General features: G+C 43.0%; 1 protein-coding gene across 1 annotated transcript in view; it reads right to left on the reverse strand.

The window, feature by feature from the left end:
• The window catches only part of RYR3 (ryanodine receptor 3), a 517,407-nt gene that overhangs the window by 126,212 nt on the left and 364,532 nt on the right, over positions 1-26,663 (reverse strand). Inside the window, exons 39-43 of the mRNA XM_047736987.1 lie at positions 16,833-17,106; positions 14,954-15,068; positions 13,214-13,343; positions 11,944-12,047; positions 7,931-8,066 (exon numbers count right to left, since the gene is read on the reverse strand). Of these exons, the coding sequence (XP_047592943.1) occupies positions 7,931-8,066; positions 11,944-12,047; positions 13,214-13,343; positions 14,954-15,068; positions 16,833-17,106 (759 nt within the window). The remainder of the gene's footprint in view (positions 1-7,930; positions 8,067-11,943; positions 12,048-13,213; positions 13,344-14,953; positions 15,069-16,832; positions 17,107-26,663) is intronic.

Genomic DNA, 26,663 nt, shown 5'->3' on the forward strand with positions numbered 1-26,663 from the left:
GTGGTTGGCAACTTGCATGAACCAAGTCATTCCAAGTGGTTGAGATATATGATCCCTCCTTAGGGCTTTCTAACCTATACAGTGGAAGGAGCTGGGCATATGTCGTAAACTACTATGGCAGCACAGACAGCAAACGAAGAACTTTTTGCCCATTTGGTCATTAATTCAACTATTCATTAAGCTCACATTACTCACTAGTCACTGATCTAAGTCCAGTGGACAAGCTGTGTAGAAGACAGGCAATCCTGGACCCCAGAATGAGATGAGTGGAACAGAGAAACCCCAGAAGGTCTATATACATGCAGCAGAGTTCCCAAATATCTTGCAGATGTGTGAACAAGAAATAAATGCTTATTATTCTATACCATTGAGACTATAAAGTTTTTTTGTTATGTAGCAGAGGCCAATTAATACAGGCTGAGAGTAGAAATAGGGAAATAGTTTCTATGCAGCTGCAGTGGTCCAGGTGGAAGGTAATGATGGTTTGGAGTAGGTTGTGGCCAGTAGAGATGGAGAGAAGTCCAAGTTGATGGATTCCAGGTAACTTTTAGACATCGAGTCTATAGAATTTGAAGTGGACTGAATGTGGGGATAAGGAAAAAGTCAGAATGGAGGATGTCACCTAAGACTTTTGAGTATCTGCAAAATTAGCAGTGCTAGGTAGGGAGATGGGGAAGCTAGAGAACAAGTTTGGGGTAGATATACAAATTTAGCCCTAACATCTATAGAATTTGAAGTGCCTATTCAACGTTCAAGTAGGAATATCAAGTAGTCAGCAGGTTACACAAGTCTGGGGCTCATGGAAGAGAAGAAGGATGGCAATGCTTATTTGGGAGATCATTAGCAAACATGTGGAATTTAAAGCTAAGAGACTAAATGAAAGTCTTATAGGATGGACTGGTAGAGTAGTCCAGAAATTCTGGAGGCTAGCATTTAGCTTCAGAATCATGCTAAAATGTGTCCCATGTATCTAGAGTTTGGATTCATATGGCTTTTCATGAAATGTGTTAAATAAAACTTGAGTGAGACTGAAACCTGGAGTCAGAGATGAGGTGTTCTCTAACAGAACAGAGCCCGCCTGTTAAATAAGGGCATTCTCACCAAGCTGATGAAAATCAATTTGTGATGAATGTCGGGATCATAATATTGTCACTGTGGGGGAATAATGTTGATGAAGCAAGCTTTTGCCCTGCTTTACTATTTTCAATTAAAATCTGCAGTATTATGTAGGTTATCAATAAAATGATTGATAAAGAGCCCATGTACATATGGATTCAGAACATTTGGGCTCATGCCAAAATGCTCAGCCATCACCACTGCTGGGATCCCACAGTCAGCAGTGGAGGAGAAATGCTGAATAATTTACTAGGATGAAAATAACAGGGCCTCACAGCTTTTCACTCCAGCCAGATTTCCTCATATTGATGCTCTGGGCATTCATTTGCCATTGGCTTCTTTATTTTGAGTAATTTTCTTTTTTTCTTTCTTCCTCTCTTTCCTTCCTTGTTTTCTCCCTCCCTCCTTTCCTTCCTTCCTTCCTTCATTATATTGTTAGCCAGCATATAGTACGTCATTAGTTTTAGATGTAGTGTTCAACAATTTTCTATTACTTGTGTTGTTTTGATTATCTCTGGGCTTTTATAATTTCACTTGGAGTTTTTACAGATGAAGTCACATTTTCTTGTCACTATAAGCCCATCTTGACCCTAATAACTGATTTCCTTCTCCTTCTCAGGCATAGGGACTCAAGCAGGTCCATTGGGAGAATGAGGAAGGTGGTGTAGAAAAGATTTTTCAAGCCTTATAATTGGTGAGATGTTGTAACTCAGACATTAAGTACCTAACCCCATTAGCCATATCTCAATTGCACCTCATATTCTATCTTCTCTCACCACAACAACCTGAAGTGTCTCCTGAGTATAACGCTGTGATGTTGTTTACAATTGTCTTAAACTGTTATTTAAATCTTTTACTCCTGGTCAGTTTTTCAAAAGTTTGCTAAATCTTTCCAACTATATTGTAAATGTGAGAATAAGAACAATGTCTCACAGATTTTAACCATAACCATCCCTAGTCTTCAGTATCGATCACACTTTCTGACCCTGATAACATAAATATATGGATGGAAACCACCCAGCTGATTCTTTTAAGCATCTAGATCTACTGTGCCCTTCAAAGATACCATGCTATTTTGTGCTTTTGACCCTGATTTTTTTTTCCAGCTTTACTGAGATAAAATTGATATATCCCAAAAGATTCATGTCTCCTAGATCAAGGGCCTCTGAGTATGCTCTGACCACACTACTTTGTTAAACTCTGTCCCTTTGTTTCTTCAAGTTAACCTCCCCTCACTTCCCCGGATTCCCACTCTACCAGATTCCAATGAACACTGTCATTTTTGGCATGCCAGCAGTCATATGTGTCCCTATGTAGATAGGTGTTGTTGGTTACAGAGTTTTTAGTAATTATTCCATGTATGTGTCTCATAATTCCACTTAGGTTTCCTCTGTTTCTGGCTTCGACTTATGCCTTCAGGGTGTTTGAGCATGTCTCTTATCACATCTCTTGGTCTGTCATATATACTTCACATGTCAATTAATGGGTACCTAAATTATGGCCACTGATGACAAATCTGCCTAGGAAAACAGGCTCAGCAAAGCTAGGAATATTGTGTCCCTCACAACTAAGTTTATAGTGGGGGGAAGACATCACTAAAATACTCCAGGGACTCAAAGGAAGCACAGAATAACTTTCCCCTTTTTCATGTGGATTGGTAGGAAATCTTTCCTCCTTGGAAAAGGTTAATCAGACACTCAGATGCATCTGTGTCTAGACTGGTTATAAAGTTTACAACTGCTGGGTAAATAGAAGCTTCTCAGCTTCATTACTCCCAGAGTAAAACACAACCCAAGGTTTCTGAGCAAGCTAATAAAAAAAGTGGAGAAAATTATATGCTTTAAGAAGTTTCTTTTAAAGACAAATCTTATTTAAGAAGATTTAATACAAACATTAAGAGAAACTAGGAAAATAATGTTAGAAAGAATTTTCCAATTCTACTATTTTGATATAGCAAGAGTTTTTGATTTGGCTTTAAAAAAAATTTTAAAAACATTAGTACAGGGGCGCCTGGGTGGCTCAGTGGGTTAAGCCGCTGCCTTCGGCTCAGGTCATGATCCCAGGTCCTGGGTTCGAGCCCCACATCGGGCTTTCTGCTCAGCAGGGAGCTTGCTTCCTCCTCTCTCTCTGCCTGCCTCTCTGCCTACTTGTGATTTCTCTCTGTCAAATAAATAAATAAAATCTTTAAAAAAAAAAAACATTAGTACAGTAATTAAACAGTAATTAAACAATGCTGCAATTTTTGAACAGCTCAAAGGAGAAAATGCTCTTTCTCCTTGTTCATTCATTAGAAAGACTGTACTACCCAGACAATACTGCACAATGGTGTGAGTAATGTTTGGCCTCTGGGGCCAAACTGCTCTGGTTCAAATCCTGGCTTTACATCCTACTAGCTGTGTGATTCTGGACAAGGTACTTAACCCCTCTAAGCAACTGGGTCTTTCTCTGTAATATGAAGAAGATAACTATACCTATCTCATTGGATTTTTGTATTATGTGAGTTAATATGTCCCAAAGTGCTTTGGTAAGTGCTCAATAAGGGTTAGCTGCTACCATCACCACCACCATCATCACTCACCTACCCCCACAGACACCACCACACTCCATTGTGTCAATCCACCACCCAACCATTACATCTCACCATCACCCATTATGAGCACCCCATTGTCACTCATTGGTACCCACAACCATCACCATGCCTCGTGTCACTAACTACCACTCACTTCAATCAACCCAAAGAGCTGCTACAACCACTACTTAACCATCATATACCCCCAACAACATCATCACCAATCACGACCCACTATCACCACCCCACCATCATCCACCATTGCCACCTGCCACCACCTATCATTACCCATCATGACCACTCCCCCCCACCTACCATGATCACCTACAATACCTTTATCTTTCACTGCTGAGAAGAAGCCACAAGAAGTCCTTCTTAATCGTTTTTTAGACATGAAAATTTATAAAGGGCTTTGAGATCGCTAAAGAATCTACTCATTAGAGTCTTCCCATTTCGAATGCCCTAATAACCTTGTAAAGACCATGAACAACAATGACAACTATCATGATTGCACACTTACTACATTTCTGGCACCCTGCTAATCTAAGTTTCCCATAGATTATTCCATTTAAGCCTTACAACAACTCTGTGAAGTGCATACTATTGTTTTCTCTACTTAACATGAAGACATATACACACAAACTGAGGCTAGGAAAGTTTAAGTAACTTGCCTAACTTTGCAAAACTAGTAAGTGACAGAGCTATATTTGTACTCCAGACAGTCCGCTCTCTAGCCCAAAGTCTTCCATAACACTCCATTGTGCTTAAAGCACTCTTTCTTCTTCTTTAGGGGTTTAAGAAGATTCTAACATTTCTTTCTCACACTCTCCATCTCTCTCTCTCTTTTGTGTTTCCCCTGGGACATATACTCCTACTATCTCAACTACAGATGATCTAAAAGTCTCTTCAGTCCCAGTCTGCTGACTGATTGATCTCTATCCTATAACCCCATAATCAGGGCATCCCCATTTTGGGGTCACACAATGCAATATCAGTGAATCACTGGTCTGAATGAAACCAAGCTCATTATCTTCTATTATAAACCATTTTCTCCTTCTCACATCCCTCTTCCTCCCTCCCTCCCCCCTTTCTTTTTTAAGAGGAAGAGGGGAAGAACAGAGGTAGAGGGAGAGAGAATCTCAAGCAGGCTCCACACCCAGCATGGTGGCCTATGTGGGGCTCAATTTCACAACTGATCATGACCTGAGCCAAAAATCAAGAGTTGGATCCTTCATCAGCTGAGCCACCCAGGTACCTCTCACATCTTTATTTTTTTCTCCCTATGCTTAAATCTCTAAGCTTCAATATAACTTCTATTTCTTTTTATCAGTGCAACCAGGCCCAACCACCATAATCATCATCATCACCTAGTTGTAGAAACACAGTCTCTGTAATTTCTTTCAAATGTATCTCCCCCATTCCATTCCTACCACCACCATTATAATTTAGAAACTCATTATTCTAACTGGGCACAGAAGTTCCCAGTGGTTACTGTCAATCTCTCTCCAGTTAAAAAGGTTTCCCAGTTCTCCGCACATTGAATCTAATCTCAGCTTAGCATTTAGGTTCTGCTACAGCTGCCTACCTACCTTTTTAAACCTCATCTCTTGCCACTGTCATCCACCCATCTGTCCTCCAGATCAACAGATCCCTCTATTTCCTGAGCACAGCATGCTTTAGTCTTGAGGCCACTGCTCATGCCGCTCCCCAGCTGGATCACCTTTCCTGCATCTATGCATCTGGGAAACTTGACCCTTTGAAGCTCATTTCTAATACACTTCCTCCATGAGACCTGCTCTGATCTTCTCAACAGAATGTGAGTTTCCCTTCATGAAGCCCTACAGCACTCTGTCCCTTCCTTACTCTTATCACAGTGACCTCTGTTCATGTCTACTCTCCTTATTAGACCTTACATTTTTGTTTATGTCTACTCCCCTTATTAGACTATACATTTTTGGGAAGCAGAAGCTATTTATCTATTCCCAAAACCAAATGTGGTTTTTATATTATATTATAGAGACTTTATATATTATATATTTTTATAATATATACTTTATATGATAGATTTTTAAATTTTAAAACAATTTTTAAAAAAGATTTTATTTATTTATTTGACAGACAGAGATCACAAGTAGGCAGAGAGAGAGAGAGAGGGGAGGAAGCAGGCTTTCTGCCGAGCAGAGAGCCCATGTGGGGCTCGATCCCAGGACCCTAGGATCGTGACCTGAGCCGAAGGCAGAGGCTTTAACCCGAGCCACCCTGGTGCCCCTATATTATAGATGTTTTAATATTATACTTCATATATTTATATATAAAATATATACTTTATATTATATTGTTTATACTTTATATTATAGAGACTCAATAATACATTAAATTAAAATGTACATATTGGGGTGCCTTGATGGTGCAGTTGGTTGAGCATCCAACTCTTGGTTTCAGCACAGGTTTTTATCTCAGGGTCTTGGGATTGAGCTCCTGTAAGAGGCTCTGAGCTCAGCACCGAGTCTGCTTGAGAGTATCTCTCCCTCTGCCCCTCCCACTCATGCTCTCTTGCTAATAAATACATCTTTAAAAAAATAAACCGTGTATATTTTCCTACTGATGGGCTAATTTGCTAGAGTTTGTTGCTTTACGAAACTGCACTACAGAGAATATGCAAAAAAGGCGTAATACGACCTGAAAGCAAAGGGAGTAGACTAAACATTTTGGTCTAGAGTTGAGTTCAATATGGTCATATGTAACCAGCATAAGCAAGTGTTGGGATTTGGGCAATCTCCATAGGAACAGAGCCAGTGGATTCCTTTACCTTCATAACCTATATAGACAGTCCCACTAAAATGACTCATAAAGCTCTTGAACTTGTGAAGGTGGCCAAGATGAATGAAGACATTAGTCCTGGCTTGATTTGGTTTGTGTCATACAGTCTATTCAGATAATTTAGTGAGATTTATGAACCTTTAAAAACCACTTAAAAATTTTTCCCTATCACCATGGTAACTCTGAATTAATTCTGCACATGCGGTCATTGGGATTGAAAGTGCAACAGACTATTAGAGGATTCACTGATTCTGGCCTTGAAGAAAATAGAATTCAGCAATGCTGGCGATGAACAGATAGGGACACTGAAGGGTACAGAGAGCAAAGAAGATAGGTGATCAAGAATCTGGCTGGATGAGACCCAGAAAGAAAAGGGGTAGGGGCAACCAGGATGATGGAAATTCACACCATATAGGAAAGTAAGCAGGTGGATGGGCATGAAAGGAGACAAAGTACACACAAATACAATGTTCACATCGTGGCACTATACTTTGAGATAAACTCTTCTCTGTAGAAAATTTGGTATGCTTGCTCATAAGCCGCCATCCCTTTTTGCAATCATGTAATGAGACAAGCTGGATTTGCTAGCCTGGAAGTTCAAACTGGGAGAACGGAGAAGGATCATAATTCTCATGTGAATATAAGCAAATTAATATTAGAACAAAATCTTAGGAGACAAAGTACATTTTCAGGAAAGCAGGCCACTTAATTTTACACAATATTCAGTATATTAGAGTTGGGGAACTAAATAATTTTTGTAGACGTGAAATTCAGTATACATGGGAACTAATTTGTATTAAGAAGAATAGTTTTAGGGTTGCCACAGAAATACTTCTCTCCTGGGAGTTTTGTTACCTTTTATAGTTATTTATTCTTTTTTTTTTTTTAAGATTTTATTTATTTATTTGACAGACAGAGATCACAAGTAGGCAGAGAGGCAGGCAGAGAGAGAGGAAGGGAAGCAGGCTCCCTGCTGAGCAGAGAGCCCAATGCGGGACTTGATCCCAGGACCCTGAGATCATGACCTGAGCCGAAGGCAGCGGCTTAACCCACTGAGCCACCCAGGCGCCCCTATAGTTATTTATTCTTAATTTTGATGCATGCATGTATCCATCCATCTGCATTTAGCCTTGTGAAATAGGTGAGATGAAGATACTAATAATCCAACTTTTACTGAGAGAAGAGGTACACAGCAGTGAAGAGCCCTAGCCTCTGCCTTGATTTTCTTGCTGCATCTGGCACCCGAGCTCAGTGCTCCATCCATTGGACGCTATTCTTGATCCTTCTCTGGCCTCATTCTCCCTGAGACTGTTCTACCAACTGCCACTTATAGACAGGAAGAAATGCAAAGGACCTTTCTTTCCTTATATGTCCCCAAGTTTATGTTATCCTAGATCTGAAAGGCATGAGAAATCTGGGACTCACTGTTCACAAAGACGGCAAACCTCAGGAAGGACAGGTAACGTTCCCCTTCAATGGGGTTCCAGCCGACATCAGGGTATCCTTTGGCTAGAAGCATGGGGCAGCTCTGCAGGCCACAGCCTGCCAAGTAGGTCACCACCTGCCAACAACAGTACAAAAGTAAGTGTCTAAGTTTTTTACAAGATAGCAGCCAGGCCTACAAAATTCCGGGAACAGAAGGGCTTTCATTCTCCTAGAAGCTAGAGAGAGCCCCAAACCTTTAACTTAATAATTCCGTAGGTTTGGGGGCGCCTAGGTGGCTTGGTGGATTAAGCCTGAGCCTTCAGCTCAGGTCATGATCCCAGGACCTGGGATTGAGCCCTGCATCGGGCTCCCTGCTCAGTGGGGAGCCTGTTTCCCTCTCTCTCTCTCTGCCTGCCTCTCTGCCTAGTTGTGATCTGTCTGCCAAATAAATAAACTCTTTTAAAAAAATAATAATTCCATAGGTTTGAAACCAGAACTTCCAATTCATTATTGTTTCCAAGTAACCAATAGGACAGATTATCATTGTTAGGGAGGAATATTCCATGAGCTCTCAGTTCTTTGGTTTTCCCAGTTTTGGCAAGAGGGAGCTGCCATTTAAGTACAGCCTTAATGGGATGCCTGCATGGCTCAGTAGGTTAAGCATATGTCCCTTGATTTTGGTTCAGATCATGATCTCAGGATCATGAGATCAGGCCCCACATCAGGTTCTGTGCTCAGCAGGAGTCTGCTTGAGATTCTCTCTCTCCTTCTGCCCTTGTCCCCACTCACATGAGCTCGCTCTCCCTCTGCCCCTCCCCCCACAGGCCTAACTACGTGGCATCTGGGGAGATAATGGGTCCAGGTGGGCTATGTTCATTTGGCCATGTTATTTCAAGACCAAAATATTCAGTCACTGGTTGACTCTGAGTGGGCCCTTGACAGATTCGGGATCCCTACTTAAGTTCTGCATTAACAGCAATCATGGTTTCAAGTCCAAAGCCAAGATGTTAAGGTTGGGGTGGTGAGTGAAGGTGCCATGGCCAGGTAAGGGCTGGGATTAGTAGTGTTCTTTCTGCTCTCAGGTCACTGGATCTTAGCCCTGTGATCTTGTAGAATAGTTTGGAACTTGCTTACTTTTTAGAAGGTGTCAGGCAAAAAAAAAAAAAAAAAAAAAAAAAAAGGAAAAGAAAAGAAAAAGAAAGAAAGAAAGAAATCCTGGTAAACAGACCTTTGCTTGAAATGCAGTTGTTATTCTGATTTATCCTTTGACATTTTCTGTGCACAAGGAAAAGGGGAAAATCCATGGGGCTGCAAAATCCTCGAAAAATCCTTCATTTTTTGATTCCCCAGAGCCCGGCACACAGCAGATGGTCAATAAGTGCTGTTCAAATGAATCACGTATTTGCTGATGCCAAATTCTCTAGTCCTTTTGTAAGAATAATGTATCTATGTCACAACTTATAAGAAATAATCACCACATTGTTTTTCTTCTTAAACCAGTAACAATACTATTCTGCTTGGAGCGTGGACCTGATTTGGCTTTTAAAATGTCAGGGAGAGGGTATGTGCTATGGTGAGTGCTGTGAAATGTGTAAGCCTGATGGTTCACAGACCTGTACCCCTGGGGCAAATAATACACTATATGTTAATAAAAATAATTTAAAAAAATAAAAATTTTTTTTAAATGTCAGGGAAACATCAATAAAGGCAGGAGTTAGGCAGTGTTTTCAAGGTTACAGGTGCAATACACTTCACTGGCCACTGAAATAAGCACCTGCATATGTGTGGGGGTTGGGGCGTGTCAATCTATCTTAAGGGATCTAATTTCTGCTGTGATCAAGGGAAAGGGAGAACGGCAGCATTTCCCTCTTCTCTCCCTTCTCTCCTAGGAACCACACTTGGATGATTTCCTGACACGGGTCTGAATAAAGTCCGGAGCCCCGTGCTGAGATGCTGAGCCACTAGGACCACTGGAAGACGGGCAGCAGACCTCATCCTGTCCATTCGCTGATCTCCTTAGGTCTCCCTTTTTTCCCTTTCCCAGCATCCCGGCCTCTCCTTATCCCATCCTGCATCTTCAAGGGAGGCTTAGGGTTATTGTCAAGCACGGTCATTTAAGAGGGGTACTGAGTATTAACCTCGTGGCCCTGCTTGTTTTAAGAGAACCATCAGCCCTTTTTTATACAGCCATCAGTTACCTCACCAACTAAAACACCATGTTTGTTTTTTGAGAGAGAGAGCGAGCCTGTGTGTGAAGGAGCAGTGGCGGAAGGGGCAAAGGGGGAGGGGGAGAGAGAGATAATCTTCAGCAGGCTCCATGCTCCCTGACACAGGGCTCAATCTCACGACCTTGAGATCATGACCTCAGTTGAAATCAGGATTCAGATGCTTAACAGACAGAGCCACCCAGGCACCCCCAAAACACTGAGTTCTTGATGGCTGTTTCAGTGTATGCAGAGCAGAGTCTGAAGTCTGTCTCACTAGAAAGAGACCAGGAAGATCCAATGGCATTTGTGGGAAAGCATTCACATAATGTACTGCTGGGGGCAGAACACCTGAGTCTGTGTTTGTATGGGTGTGTGTGTGTGTGTGTGTGTGTGTGTCTGGTTTTGGATCCAATCAGTTCTTCTTGCTAAAACCAGGCTGTGTTTTCTAAAATACAAGTCACAGTATGTCGCTCCCCTGCTTAAAGCCCTCTGATGGTTTCTTGGAGAGGTCCTACATAGAAGTCTTAGCATAGAACAGGTAAAGCAAGGCCTCTGGGGCTAGACTCTTTTGGATCCTGACTCTGACACTTAACAAACCCACACATCAGCTAACCTCTCTATGCCTCAGTTTCCTCTCCTATAACTGGGAGTGCTAACAAAAAAGGCATGTTCTGATGGTCATGGTCATGTGAGTTAATCAGAGTGGGCCCAGGCCCACAGTGATCATGTAAGAGTATGAATATCTACCATAAACAGTTATGGTAGCATCAAGCCAAATTCCCTATTGTCCCTCCTTACTCCCCAAGCACTCCCCCCAAACACCCTGTGTTTCCTCACATCCACTCGCCCAGTTCTTAAGCACACCATGCTCTCCTCACTAAACCTCAGAAATATTCCCAGCACACTTCTCTCCATGGTATGTCTGCTTGGTTTCTACTCTTCCCTCAGCTCATCACTCTCCCGAGTGACCTTCCAGATCCCCTGGTCATGGTGAGTGGTGCCTCTCCCACACACTTCCAAACCCACTGTTCGCTGGATGACCTCTTACTTGTCCCCCTTGCCCTCACCACATCAGTCTCCTTCACATTCAGAGAGTCAAGATAATAGCCCCAAATTGAAGGGGAAAAGATGTAGGTGAATCAGCCTCTAGTCATCAGCACCAGTGGGGGTGCATTTCACAATCCCCATGTGGGGCAGCTCAGTTTTACCTCATCTGTTCCTGCAGAGGACGTGTGGGCCTCCTTTACCCATATACTGATTATACAGTTTTCTGTCATATTTCTTTTTTTAGTGTCTGGACTTAAAAATTCGATGACACAGAACTATATCAGGATCCCCAGGTCTCTGGTGGTGTTCCATGCTGACCAGTGAGGTTGGGCCTCCACATACAGAGAACACAAATATCCAGATATCCTTGTCTGTGGAGATGGCTCTCCCTGCCCCTAAGAGATGCTCTGGTCCTAATTATCACACTGCTGCCAATTTACTCACTTTCTACCATATTTTCATGGAGCGTTGAATAGCTTCTTTTTTTTAAAATTTAAATATTTTATTTATTTGACAGAGAGCAGCAGAGGGAGAGGGAGAAGCAAACTCCATGCTAAGCAGGGAGCCCAACTTGAGGCTTGATCCCAGGACCCTATCATGACCTGAGCTGAAGGCAAACCCTCAAGTGACAGAACCACCCAGGTGTCCCTGTTGAAAAGCTTCTGATGGAGACCCAGTCTCTGGTCTGCATTTCCTTGGTGTGGCTGCGCTATAGACAGGATAGAGCAAGCACGCTGCCTCCAGTGTGGGGCCAGTTACCTTCTCGAGGTCCGGTTCCTCTAAGCCCAGAGCTAACTCATTGTTGTCCATCACAGAGGAAGCTGCCACGTCCAGTGGGGTAGATCCCCTCATGGAAGGGGAGGCTGAGGAAGGAAGAGAGGAGAGAGAACAGGATGAGGGCCACCCAGAGCTGAGCTGAGGTTGCAGTGCCAACTCGTGGTCAGGAGAGGGCAGCAAACACACTAAACCTGGGTCCCATCGCTGTCCAGAGGGGGTGGCCTGTCTAATTTAAGAACAGCTCTATTTGTTATCCTTGTCCCTACACTCATTACTGATTGCAAATATGGAGTAACTTGGAAAATCAGTTCACAGAATTATCCAGGACTATGTATTTCCAAGTACTTTTGTAATATGATACTTCTTGAGAGCCCCACTTGGGTGATCACTCAAAAGGGAGAGATGCCACTTAACCAACTAATAAGCTCAAATGACTTGGCCATTTCTAGGTCCACCATCCAGAATTTAAAAATAGTTTCAAACAGCATTAGTTCTTATTATAGTTACATCAGGTCACCAATGTTATCTTTGATTTCCCTTTGATTCTTAGGCTAGAATTAAGAAAACCCCCTTTTTTTTTTTTTTTTTTAAATAAAAGGTTGGTAGTCCAAGGTTGCATTTGACAAATCAGAAACTTAAGATATCAGATTTCACATGGATGCAGGTGTGGTTTTGCATCTTTCACAAATTCACTTGGTTTACATCCAGGACAGTGAGTAAGGCAAATGCAGTGTGTTGCTTTCCTAGTGGTGCTGATGGATTTACCCTGTTTATCCGCAGTTGCTCTTGGCCAGTCCATCCTGCAGCTTAGGAGAGCACCAGCTAGTTGGCTGATGGGACAGGTATGCAGCTGACAGCCAGCCTGCCAAGCAGGAGTTGGATCTTTGACCTTGGTCTCATGAGCACTGCTCCCAGGTCAACAGAGTGGGCTGGGGGTGTCCCCAGATTCTATCTACAACCTCAGGCACGATCTCATAAGCCATGAGCCACTGGTCCCAAGGGAGACAAGGCAAAACTCTGTGACTACGCCAACATGAATCTGTCACCAGTGCTAGTGGGTAGCAACATCTCTCCTTAGGTTGGACAGCAGAGACATTGTATTGTCATTTTATTTGTTTTTAGATCAGGCAGGTGCGTTCTTTTATTTAAAAATACCTTAGCAGGAATGCAGCTTCTTTTCCTTGACCTTCTAAGGGGTCAGCAGGGGACTGTCACCTCCAAGCCCAAATGTGGAAGTGATCATGCGACATACCTAGGCCAACACTGCTATTCTCCAGCAGGTAACTCAGATGCTCAAACATGGCCTTCTGATTTTGCCGGCTAATTCGACAGAAATAGCAGAGGAAGCGGCAACAGCTAGCAACCATCTTGGGAAAAGCAATCTGTAGAGAGAAGAAAGAAGTGTCAAGGAAAAGAGTCCATCATGAGTCCTTCCTGAAAAGTCTGACTTCCAAGAGTTTTAGGTTGTGTAATCAATGGACTTCCACATGTCAATACTGGTGTAAGCTATGAACAGTTTGGAAAATGAATTTTCTTACTTCCAGTGCTATCTAGGGCTTACTCACTTATTCCAAGACAGTGAGTAGATACCTGAGAAGAGAAGTCCCAAAATATTGAGAGCTAATTTCAGTTCCTGAAATATCCTTCTTGCAAAGGAAAAAGAGGCCAAACAAGAATCCTAGACACCTTCTGATGTCACATGAAATTATGTGACCTCCTATCAGACTACTGTTTCCATCTGGGAAGGGAGTGGACAGACCTCTGATGAGAAAGTTCAGAAAGGGAGATGAGTGATCATCAAATAATGCCCAGCATTACAGAAGACCTGGGTCCTTTGGGTAAAGGCAGGCCCCTAGAGTTGTGGGAGCCTGACGAGCACTGCCCTCTCAGGCTGTTGAGCCGTCCCCAGTTACTTTTTTATTCTCCCCTGGTTACTTCTGCTCTTGATGACTGCTCTCCAGTGGGCTCCCACAGCACCTGTAATCTGATCCATACAATTTGACCCTGAGATGCCATCTTGTTACTGTTGATTGCACTTGGCTTCTCTCCTTAACAAAGTAATTAGCAGCTCTAGAGCCTGGCCGCGTCTTATTTTGATCCAATAATGCTCAGTAAGTGCTGTCTGTGTTAACCTTGCTCTGGATCCTAGAAAGTCCTTGATTTCCCCCTTTAGAATCATGGGGGTGGGTGCTCTCCAAATGAGGTTCTGAACCCTCCCTGCTACCTGCTTGCTGAGGTGAGCAGACATTTGCTCAGGGCTCTCTGCAGAGGGTCCACTTTCCCAATGGACCAGAAGGAAGCGAGTGAGAAGGAATGTGAGCTTGGCTTCTGGTCTTCCTTCACGTCCCCATCTGTCAATACTGGTGGAACTGCTTTGCAAATCATTCGTTCCTATCCGGCACTCTGGAATTTCCAACATCTGAAAACATCCTCCACTCTACTGCCTTCAGACCAGAACTCTGAGGAGCACCCCACACCAGTTAGGATGAATACCCAGAGAGCTCCCCCTTACAGCAGGCTTGTTATGGGGGCGTGGCCAGGAAAGCTGGTATCCTCAGGACCTTGGGGCACAGAGCAAATGCTCACTCCCGAGGGAACGCTGCCCAGCTCGTTATTAAGACCTTGTTCTTCTTTTGAGCAGCATTTTCCTGACCCAGCACAAAACATACCAGGCTCCTAAGTGGAACCCAGAGGAATTCCGTCTTGGAAGGAGCAGGGCTGAAGGGTATGGGAAGTAAATTTAGCAGGTGACCAGCCTCGTGGAACGAGCGAGTAAAGCTCTGAGCCTCAGGAGCCAGCGTTCTTACACTGGCTGGAGTCCATTCAGCAGCACTGTCCCGGCCCTTGGCTACTTCCCGGCTTTATGCACATCTCTCCTGCTCCCCGGGAGGGGTCACTGAGGCAACAGACGCCAGCCACGTGGCTGTGAACAAGGCAACTCACGGCCCTGCTTAGGGGTCAAGTTCTGGCTGAGTTCTCCTTGTAGCCTTACCTGAGACTTCTCTGCACCCAGCACATTCACCATCACCTCCATCACCGTCTCGTGCATGCCAAGGACTCGCATGAGGTTGGGATGCTGGTAAAACACCTTGTTGTTCATAATGTCTCTATGGGAAAGACGGGGCAAACTTCAGCACTTTCTTCTGTGAACATTCAGGGGTGAGGACACAGACTCACAGACACGGGGGTGAAGGAAATGCAAATGTGACAGGTTGGATGGTACTGAGAAGGTACTAGGTCAGGCAGAATATATGTAGAGTGCCTTTTTTTAGCTCACAGGAGTATTTTGCCCTATTTCTATGAAGTACTTTCTTTGAGACATTTCCTTCTAATGACATATTACATAGTTGTCCCTTTGTCTTTTTTTTTCTTTAAAGATTTTATTTGAGAGAGAGTGAGCGAGCACAAGCAGGGAAAGCGGCAGGCAGAGGGAGAAGCAGGCTCCGGGCTGAGCAAGAAGCCTGATGGGGGACTTGATCCCAGGATGCTGGGATCATGACCTGAGCTGAAGGCAGATGCTTAACTGACAGAACTACCCAGGCATGCCCCCCGACACTTTGTCTTTTTGCTTGGAATAGTTTTGAGACAGTCCAAATTACTGGATTTCTCTTCCTCCATGTACACAGGGTCTTCTACATTTTTTTTTCCTTCTCTCATCCTTATATCTAAGTCTCTGTGTACTTCAGTTTTCTTAATGATAGGGCTGTACCCCTTTCTTAAAGGCAACTGTGTATTAGGTACCCATGACATTCTGGGGCAGCAGTCCTCAAAAAACCAGTGAAATTAACAATGAAATATTAAAAAATGTATTTTTTCTATCATTCAGTATAAATTCACACACAATAAAGGCAAATCAAAATGCAGCAGCAGCCTGGGAGGGGGCTGTGTAATCCCTCTCTGGGTGGTTATTCTCAGCCTGTCCCCTGTCCCCCGAGGGCAGGCTGCTGTTAAGAGGAAATAGCACCAGTTTTTACTGCTGCTATGTCTACTGCCAGGGCCAGGGGACAGGCTAATTCTGCAGGTTACTTTTCCCATAAGAGTCTCTTCATTTCTAGTACATGCATGATTCTTCCGTGCAAATGAATCTGAGGCATGATTGCATTTCCCCGGCCCAACCCAGGGATCCTTGAAGTCCCTCTTCTGGAGCTTGGGTTCCTTCTGTGTGCTGCTGCAGGATGGTGAGATGGAACATGGAGCAGCAGGAAGGTCATGGTCCTAGTTCTTGATTTTCATCAAGTAACATTGTGGGCTGGACAGTTAACTTTTTCGGGCTTTGGTTTTCTCATCCACACAATGGAACTTCACCACCTAATTAAAGGAAATCTTTTTTGATGTCCAAAATGCTGTCTTTTTCACAGCATGGCTTCCAAGGAAGAGCCATGAGCTATTGTTATGGGGAAAGGTGCCTTGCAGAACTAACAGAAATGACTCTCTGGGCTAGTCCTGGGCAAAAGGAGGGATTAGCCAGCAGTTTCTCAGAGGGAAGTCCCAGAAGAATTCCAGTCAAAACTCAACTGCTCAAAACACATCTCTCTTGTTGAGCTGAACACACTGTTCCTTCCTCTGAATTGTTTTCCTTGCCTCCCTGGGGCTATTTTCTTCAGACATACACCAAATAACTGCTTTTCTCTAAGATTCCTCCCCACTGTTTCTGGCAACGTCCCTTGACCTCTGTAGCCTGCAGTCTGGTCTCCTCGGTTCTCAAAGGTGACTGATTCACCGAGAACGTTATCCCATGAGGCATGAAATCAGGATGGTAGCACGCAGGGATTTTCTACAACTGAATTCTGGAACATCCATATGGCCAGGTGGACCAGTTTTCCCTCCCGAAGTTCTCCTGAGTGACTTGCACTCAACGGAGAACGACCTACCCCAGCCCGTTGATCATGAGCAGCTCCTCCTCCTTGCCCATCCGGACACTGAGCAGGCAGCGGATCTGGCCCAGCGCAGCCAGCAGGTTGATGGTGTCGCTCACAGAGGCCTGGCTGATGGTGTAGGTCTTCCGAAGGGCCTGCAGCAGCTCCCCGATGCTGTCGTACTGTCTCTGAAGGAGGCTGAACATCATTCGGACCAACTCCGCATCCTGGATCTGGTCCTCCTGGGCCCAGCGGATCATGGTCTGTGAGATGAGCTCCTTCAAGGTGGCTGGAAGGGCAACAGGGAGGACCGTATGGAGCCTATCATGGCACAGGGAGAGAGCTGTGTATCTCAGACACTCCGTTTGACAGGGACACAACATCAGTGCTCAAGGTTAAAACATTCTTTTCCTAAGGGTGGACTGTAGCATGCAGAGAAGTGAAATATATCATCGAAAGACATGTGTGTGAACCATACTACAAGAAAAGAATATTGCATTTTTTTTTAAAGATTTATTTATTTATTTGACAGACAGAAATCACAAGTAGGCAGAGAGGCAAGCAGAGACAGAGGAGGAAGCAGGCTCCCCCCTGAGCAGAGAGCCCGATGTGGGGCTCGATCTCAGACCCTGGGATCATGACCTGAGCCAAAGGCAGAGGCTTTAACCCACTGAGCCACCCAGGTGCCCCGAATATTGCATTTTTTAATTTGAGTACTAAATATTTTATTTTGAGTAAATGACATTTGAACTGATACTGGAAATAGAAGACTAAGTAAAATACTGTCCTTGTCTTCAGGGCCTCAGAGCTCAGTTCTTTACATTTTCATTTTGATTTAATTAAAAAAAATTGTCTTTATTTTATAACACAGTGTAATAAATACCAAAATGTACAAGTGCCATGGGACAGAGTGGGGGGTAATTAGTTTTGGGGTGGGCTGGGGGGGTGGAAAAGGTGTGAGAAGGTGACACTGGTCACTGGCTCTTTGGAGACAAGTGATATTAAGCCCTGGATTTTCTCTACCATGGATAATATTCCCCAAGTACATTAAATATACCACACGTCATGAACTGAGTAAGCCGTGCCATCAACTCAAGAATTCCAGAAGGTATTTTGGATGACATATACATAAAACTCTGTTAGGAGATGGAGAGAAGTAGAAGGAGAACATTCTATAAGTTCTGAAGGCTTTGCAGCTGGACCACTGACCATCAGCCCCTTGAAGAGACTGTGTTGCCCTCGATCTTTGGCAGGGGTCAGCGAACCCTGCCTCACCACGACTTTTACAAGTGTCAAGAGAAAAGCCAGGATGGCTTGGAATTCAGAAGTTACCAGGGCTCATACGGGTTGCACAGAAATACCACTGGCTGCACAGGTCAAGGAGAGGTCACTGAAGTGGGAGCAGAACAGCCATGGAACCTTCAGAGGGTAGATTGAGAGGCTCTTGAAAAGAGCTGAGTGGCACTGGTATGGGAGGGTGGTCAGAAGGGAGAGTCAAATCTGAGGTGGAGGACAGGGTGAAAGAGGGCTTGCCGGAATGGCTGGGAGGGCCCGGCATACCCCCTCCCCATGTCTGTCTCTCTCTCTCTCTCTCTCACACATACACACACACAAACACACACACAGGGGTGAGAAATCACAATTGCTACTCTTAACCACAATTGTCTCCAAGTCTGGCTCTGCCTATCACATTCCCACAAGGTATGGATGGCACCAAGACCTTAATTCAGACCTGATGTTAAAGGCAGAGCTCAGGGGACAATAAAGGTCACTGAGTCCATCAGTGAAGAAACTTGGAATAAGCTCAGATAGGTGCCTTTGGTAGCCTATGCCACCTCTAATCATCTAGTTTTCTACCTCCATGTCATTATATATGGCAGATGTCTGCTCTACATACAGTCTTGGCTCATCATGAGGATATAAAAATAGAACTTTGTTACCAAAGCTTTAGGAGAGATCTAGATATAAAGGATGAATTTAACTTACTGCTGGGTCTATCAACCCTGTGGGTGTTGGAGGTTCAGACGGGAGACAGGCTGCAAAACTTAAAAAAGGATCCCCAGAGCAGAGAAAAGCAAAGTTAAAAGATGTTCCTAAGAGACCTCACTAGGCAGGGATTGCTGACTTAATATCTGTTAGGTTATGTCTCTATCCTCTGGGGGGAAATCAGTTATTTTATGGGACAGGCTGGGCTCTTGTTGGGAGCCCGTTTCCTCACTTGCCAAATAAATGTAAGAGTTCTTGTTTCTCCCAGTTAATAGTCATGGTAAGGAATGAAAGCATGACAAAACCATACAATACACACTCTTGGACCCAACGAAAGTTTTTTTAGTCCTGTAAGTACAATTCCCCCTTCGGCCTACCTCCTGACCTGAAAGTATTATGGTTTTCTCCACTAACAACCAAATTCTCTGCCGAGATCATACACATCACAGTCCCTGGCAAACAAGAAAAAGCAACAACCAGAACTATTAGTCAGCACAAGGACCATCCTCTTGTCAACAGGGAATTTTACAGAGTCCTAAGGACACCAAGTAAATTAGTTTTCCCTTAACTTGGGAAAACTAATTTAGTTCAGGATTTGGGTGAGCTCTTAGCTCCACAGTGATATAATAATCCAAATCAACATTTATAAAGAATGGAGCGTTTACAGTAAAACACCTCTTGAGAGGGCAAATGAGAAAGGAGACAGCCCTTTATCTGAAAGAGCAGAGCAGGAAGCACCCCATGGGTTCTCTGTCCAGGCCAGCCTTCCAGCAAATGTGAGAGAATGGGATAAACGATTATGTGCTTGTGACCCAGTGGAAGCTCCGTTAAAATGAAAACATGGCACCAAGACTCTGACAGAAAAAGCAAGACTTACAGTTGTGTTATTGATGGACAGATGTAATTCAGTGAATGCACGACATTTAAGGCCATTCTTGTAGGGGAGGGTTTTAAATTGTGAGATGGAAGTCCAGAAACTGAGAGAACGAATAACTACAAGAAGAAAGAAGATGGGGGAGGGACAGCAGGGGAGCAAATATTCCCAAGAGCCCTGAATGGACGTCATATTTTGTGGCCTGACATACACTAGAGACCCAGCACCCACCAAGCAAACCCAGGCTGAGTCAATGAATTTCTAATGCTCTGAACACCTCTGGGACTAAGAAGATGGAGTTTTCATACCCATGGCAGCAATGCTATTGAAGATTCCTCAGATTTTAATTAGCTCCCACACGCCGGCAGCAGAGCGGCATAAATGTACCAGGGTTCAGAGGTTAAAATGTTTTCTAGAATGCGGTAGGCTCTTCATATATCTGAACAACTGAGGATTAAAATAATCAATGCCTCTAATCATGTATGGCACATATTATGGGGTTAATAAAGGTTAACTAGTCTATTAACTATTCCAGTAGTTATAAAAGCATGGTCCACAGAGCCTTAGGGAGCCTAGGCCTTTTGGGTGCTTTGCGAGGCCAAACTGTTTTCATAATCATCCTAATGTTATTGGCATTTTTACTGTGTTGATAGCTGGCCTGACAGTGCAGAAGCAATGTGGGTGCAACTGGGGGTGCCTTAGCGGGAATCAAGGCAATAGCACCAAACACCAAACTTCACCTACACAGCCCCAGAAAGATGCCCAGTTTCAATAAGAATGTTCCATATGAAAGACAAAATTATTAATTTTATTACTAATAAACACTTGAGTATGCATTTTACCAATCTCCTATAGGATAAAAAGGGAAGTATGCCTACAACACCCCTGCTGCAAATGGGAGGTCAGAGGCCTTTGTGAGGAGAAGCGCTGGTGTGGTTGTTGGAGCTGTGGGCCCAACTGGCTGCTCGGCTCATGGAATGCTCTTTTAATTAAAAGAATGCAGACGAATGGAGGACAAGGGGAGATGGAGAGGAGAAGGGAGTTGAGGGAAATTGGAAGGGGAGGTGAACCATGAGAGACTATGGACTCTGAAAAACGATCTGAGAATTTTGAAGGGGTGGGGGGTGGGAGGTTGGGGGCACCAGGTGGTGGGTATTGTAGAGGGCAAGGATTGCATGGAGCACTGGGTGTGGTGCAAAAATAATGAATATTGTTATGCTGAAAAAATAAAAAAATAAAAAAATTAAAAAAAAAAAAAAAAAAAAAAAAAAAGAATGCAGACGAGCCAGGCTGGTTCATTAGAGTTGGGTGAATGACAGACATATTCTTATAAATGAAAGAAGCAAGCTCATCACTTCAAGGAAAACAATGGAGAGTTTCTGTTGCCAAGAATATAATTTGGGCTCTCAAGTGAAAACTAGAATTTTAGAAAATGTTTATGTGCCACAGTGTGTTTGACAGCTTCTTAGTACTTAAAGACTTTCTGATTAAATTGTTGATGTTAACAAATGTGATTTCTAAAACATCTTATAATGAAATATGTCAACATTTGGAAGTTCTTCATGACTTGGTGAACCAGTAATTTCCAAATGACCAACGGCCTTGTGTTACAGAAACATTCATGGGTAAAAGACCTAGTCAAATGAAAGATAGACCAGTGAATTTTTATATAACCAAGAACAAAAATTTTCTTAATGTGGTTTCAGGTTCTACGTGGCAATGAACTTTTGAGAACCTACTACTTGTTGAGCTTTGATGTAGTATCAAAGAGGAATAAGCCCAATTATCTGAAAAAGGCTATTAAAATACCCTTCCCCTTTCTAGCTATGTATCTCTTTGAGACCAGTGTTACTCCTATTCTTTAACCAGGTATAAGAACCCAGCTCTCTTCTATTTAGTCAAACGTTCGAGATTTATAAAAATGCAAAACAATGTGGCTCGTCTCGTTATCTTTGCTTTGTTTTGAAAAACTGTCATTTCTCACAGAAATATATTATTTACATGTACACAATAGGGTTTTTGTTATTTTTAAATGAAGTAAATACTTTAAAATTTTGTTTTAAATTCTAATTCAGCAATATTGATAGATATATTCCACAGAAGCTAAAGTTTTATGAGGTCCTTGATAATTTTTAAGAGTGTACAAAGGGCTCCTAAGACTAGAAAGTTCAAGAAGCCCTGATTTATACAAAAGCATCTATGCTGAGGTGATAGTGGTGATCGGGAAGCGAAGCCTTCCCTCCAGCTAAGCTAGAGCCCTGTTCTGTTAGGCTGTATGATTCCCATCCGGTAGCGGACATGTGAATTTGGAAAGTTACAGCTTAGGAAGCTTTCTATGTTTGCTTCTGGATGGGAGATAGGTTAAATGTGAGTATAAGATGAGTAAGACACCTCACCCTGAGAAATCAAATGAGGATTAAAGCAGCATTGTTTTGAAAGTTGAATCCTGGCAGTCAGGAAGGACCCTGGCCATTGTTCCTGCATCTCCAAGGGGGGCTCCCTGCCAGCCTGAAGGGCTCTAGGTGCTTCCTTCTTTACATCAAATTGGGAACAAGCTCAGTCATCTTCAGAGCAAGGAGGTGTTGGGAGCTCTTCACACCGAAGCTGCATGGCCTTGTTTAGCCTGCTTGTAGCCAGTGCAATCAGGCACGCAGAGAAGTGGGCTGCAGGACAGGGAGGGAGGCACTCAACCCTTTGCCCCACATTAGCTGACCCTTCCGCAGTGAGGTTACTCTCATTAATATTGGAAACCAGGGCCGTCGCCTATGGAAGGCTTTGTTCTGGAGCCACTGGGTATCCAGGCCTCAGGACAAATCTCATGCACAAGTGTCTGCCATCCTCATTGGAGTAGCTGTCACCTCCAGTTTTGTCAACTCCTAAATGAGCCAACCAGTCAAGTGATAACTCTGAGGTAACTCATCTGTATGAAACTATTTCAAGACACAATGATTACTCGCAGTGGCTTACTGGATCCTAGATACACACATGTAAGGCATTTAATGAGGAAGTGTAAGATAATGAGTAAAATTCTGTTGTCCACGTACATTGAGGAAATAAGACAATTCATACAAAGGTACAACTTCTCTAGTCATACAAAAATTCCCAAGAAATTGGAGAAATGATCAGATCTTCCTCTCTTACTTTCTTCCCAATGTGTCCTTGCTCTAAAGCTCTTTGTATTTCTCAGAGAGGTCCACACTGCATGGAAACTAGAGAAGTAAGGGAAGAAAAAGCTCTACCGGGAAGTTAAGAAGGCCCTGCCAGGGATGGATGAAACCACCTGATGGGAAAGACATTTCCCTTTGCTATGGCTACTTTGAAATGCCATTTTCTTTCAAGAGCTGATTCACACAAGCAGTCCCTGTAGTAAATACTTTTTCTGGTATCAATGGTGTAATGCTGACAAATTTGGTAGGATTTTCAAACATCGAAGGGAGTCAATTCTTGAGATATATTTGAACCTCTTTCATAATCACAGATATATTAAGAGCAGTTACCACTAAATACTGATTTCATTTCTGCTGCTTTTCTAAGATCCTCTTTGGAAATGCTACCCTTTAATGACTAAAAAGACACTTTACTATGCATAAGAAACAGGACTCGTGAGGGAGAAAGACTCCAGGATAAAGGTAAGGGGTGGAATGGGGAGGTTAATTCTATTGTTTGCTGTAATGTATGGCCTCATTTTACTCACACACGTCCCATAACCCCACTCAGATCCCCCACCACACATGATAAAGTTGCTTCCATACTCTTTGCCACAGCTCTAGGATTTTCATCCACTGATTTACCCCATAACCCCACTCAGATCCCCCACCACACATGATAAAGTTGCTTCCATACTCTTTGCGACAGCTCTAGGATTTTCATCCTCTGATTTACCTATTTCAAGAAGGCCTTGTCAAGTGCACTAGATGGTTTAGCCCATGAGGTTTTTTTTTTTAAAGCTATGGTGTGCTTTCCAAAAAGCAAAGAGATGTGTAACCCATCATTTGTTTTCTGATGAGAAAGGAATTGTAGAAAACAGACTTAGTGAAACGAGTCATGTATATGGGGTTCCCTTGATAATTACAAATGGCTTCATTTAAGAAATTATTATTAACATTCTAATTGCTCCACTTTCACAATTAGGGTAATTAGGAATAGTCACATTTAGGCAATTATATCAAATCTACGATCTAGAAACTGCATTTTAAGTAATTGTTTATTGAAATGGATAAAAGACCTCAATGTGAGACAGGAATCCATCAGAATCCTAGAGGAGAACATAGGCAGTAACCTCTTTGATATCAGCCACAGCAACTTCTTTCAAGATATGTCCCCAAAGGCAAAGGAAACAAAAGTGAAAATGAACTTTTGGGACTTCATCAAGATCAAAAGCTTCTGCACAGCAAAGGAAACAGTCAAGAAAACAAAGAGGCAACCCACGGAATGGGAGAAGATATTTGCAAATGACAGTACAGACAAAAGGTTGATATCTAGGATCTATAAAGAACTTCTCAAACTCAACACACACAAAACAGATAATCATGTCAAAAAATGGGCAGAAGACATGAACAGACACTTCTCCAATGAAGACATACAAACGGCTATCAGACACATGAAAAAATTTTCATCATCACTAGCCATCAGGGAGATTCAAATTAAAACCACATTGAGATACCACCTTTATGCCAGTTAGAATGGCCAAAATTAGCAAGACAGGAAACAATGTGTGTTGGAGAGGATGTGGAGAAAGGGGAACCCTCTTACACTGTTGGTGGGAATGCAAGTTGGTGCAGCCACTTTGGAGAACAGTGTGGAGATTCCTTAACAAATTAAAAATAGATCTTCCCTATGACCCTGCAATTGCACTACTGGGTATTGACCCCAAAGATACAGATGTAGTGCAAAAAGGGCCATCTGTACCCCAATGTTTATAGCAACAATGGCCACAGTTGCCACACTGTGGAAAGAACCAAGATGCCCTTCAACGGACGAATGGATAAGGAAGATGTGGTCCATATACACTATGGAGTATTATGCCTCCGTCAGAAAGGATGAATACCCAATTTTTGTAGCAACACGGACGGGACTGGAAGAGATTATGCTGAGTGAAATAAATCAAGCAGAGAGAGTCAATTATCATATGGTTTCACTTATTTGTGGAGCATAGCAAATAACATGGAGGACATGGGGAGATGGAGAGGAGAAGGGAGTTAAGGGAAATTGGAAGGGGAGATGAACCATGAGAGACTATGGACTCTGAAAAACAACCTGAGGGTTTTGAAGGGGCAGGGGTGGGTGGGAAGTTGGGGGAGCCAGGTGGTGGGTATTATGGAGGGCACGTATTGCATGGAGCACTGGGTGTGGTGCATAAACAATGAATACTGTTACACTGAAAATAAATAAATAAACGAATAAATGTTTAGGCTACCTCAGAAATGAAATATATATATTTTAAATATCTTATTTATTTGACAGAGAGAGAAAGAGATCACAAGTAGGCAGAGAGGCAAGCAGAGAGAGAGGGGGGAAGCAGGCTCCCTGCTGAGCAGAGAGCCCGATGCGGGGCTCGATCCCAGGACCCTGAGATCATGATCTGAGCTGAAGGCAGAGGCTTAACCCACTGAGCTATCCAGGCACCCAGAAATGAAATATTTCTAAGATATGGTATTGTTTAGGAAAACTTGATTCCTGAAATTTACTTTGAAAGAATAGCTATACTTCACTACTTGATTTATGGACTAGCCAGACATTAGAGACAAGAAAAGAGGATTAGAAGTGTCCTTAACTTAGGGTTAGCTTTGGAACATCAGTCTGGGGGGGCTCAGGTATTGTTTATTGCTAAGTTGTTTACTTCCCTCCACTTGTCATTTTGTAACCTACTACTGATCCTCAGACCCCAAGCCTACATTCTGTGACTCTTCCAACAAAGTTCTCCAGAGTTACCCACTCTACTGGGTAAAACCCTCTTCTAAATGGTCAAATTACCAGCTTTGCAATAGTGACTGCAGTAAGAAAAAGACCATCTCTTCTCATCATGCACATTTACAATTTTAAACCTGCTGGGGTCTGGAGAGAATCTTTTCATCTCCAAATTTAGATCACAGTCCAAGTGGCCATCATACGCTGAAATACAAGCTTATTATCAAAGAGCAGATGTTGGCTACTGACAAAACAAATCCCTGAAGCTTACAGATCCCCATCCTAGGCTGGTGTTAGAGTTCTGTGAGCGTGCTCCTAAATCTGGGGCAGTTGGGAAGAAAAAAGTCTTCCAATGACGTTGACGAGAGGGAGTGAACAAAACTGCACTGTCCCTAGTTTAAACTTAGAAAGCAATTTATAATGCTCATGCTTACAATGGGAAAAGAAAAATAATTATGTGCATCTAAATTATGTATGCATATTTTTAAATTATAGGTGATTAACAAGTTAGCTGGTAGTATGCTGTCTGTGTGCTCTGGGGGCTTTAACAGGTGGTAGATCCTTTCCAAGCATCAAGAACCAATTATTTTGGCCTCTGCTTTCTTCCTCTCTGTGGTGGGCTGAATAATGACCCCCCCCCCCAAAATATTCACCTCTTAATTCTCAGAATTTGTCAGTATGTTTGCTGACACTTTGCCTATGTGATTAAATTAAGGATCTTGAGATAGGAAGATTATCCTGAATTATCCAGGTGGGCTCAAGATAATCAGGAGGGTTCTTCTAAAAGGGAAGTAGGAGGGTCAGAGTCCAAGAAGGAGATAATAACAGGAGCAGAGGCTGTACAGGTACCATGACTGGAAGGGGCCAGTAATCAAAGAATGCAGGGGGCCTTCGGAATCTGGCAAACACAAGACATGGACTCTCCCCTAATGCCTCCAGAAGAAAGGCAAGGCTACTAAACCCATTTTAGATTGTGACCTCTAGAACTGGGTGATAATGAATTCGTATTGTTTGAAGCCACTAAGTTTATGGTAATTTGTTGCGGCAGCAAAAGAAAACTACTAATACGCTCCCACTGG

This window comes from Lutra lutra, chromosome 7, assembly GCF_902655055.1.
Source record: "Lutra lutra chromosome 7, mLutLut1.2, whole genome shotgun sequence".
Classification (NCBI taxonomy): Eukaryota; Metazoa; Chordata; class Mammalia; order Carnivora; family Mustelidae; genus Lutra; species Lutra lutra.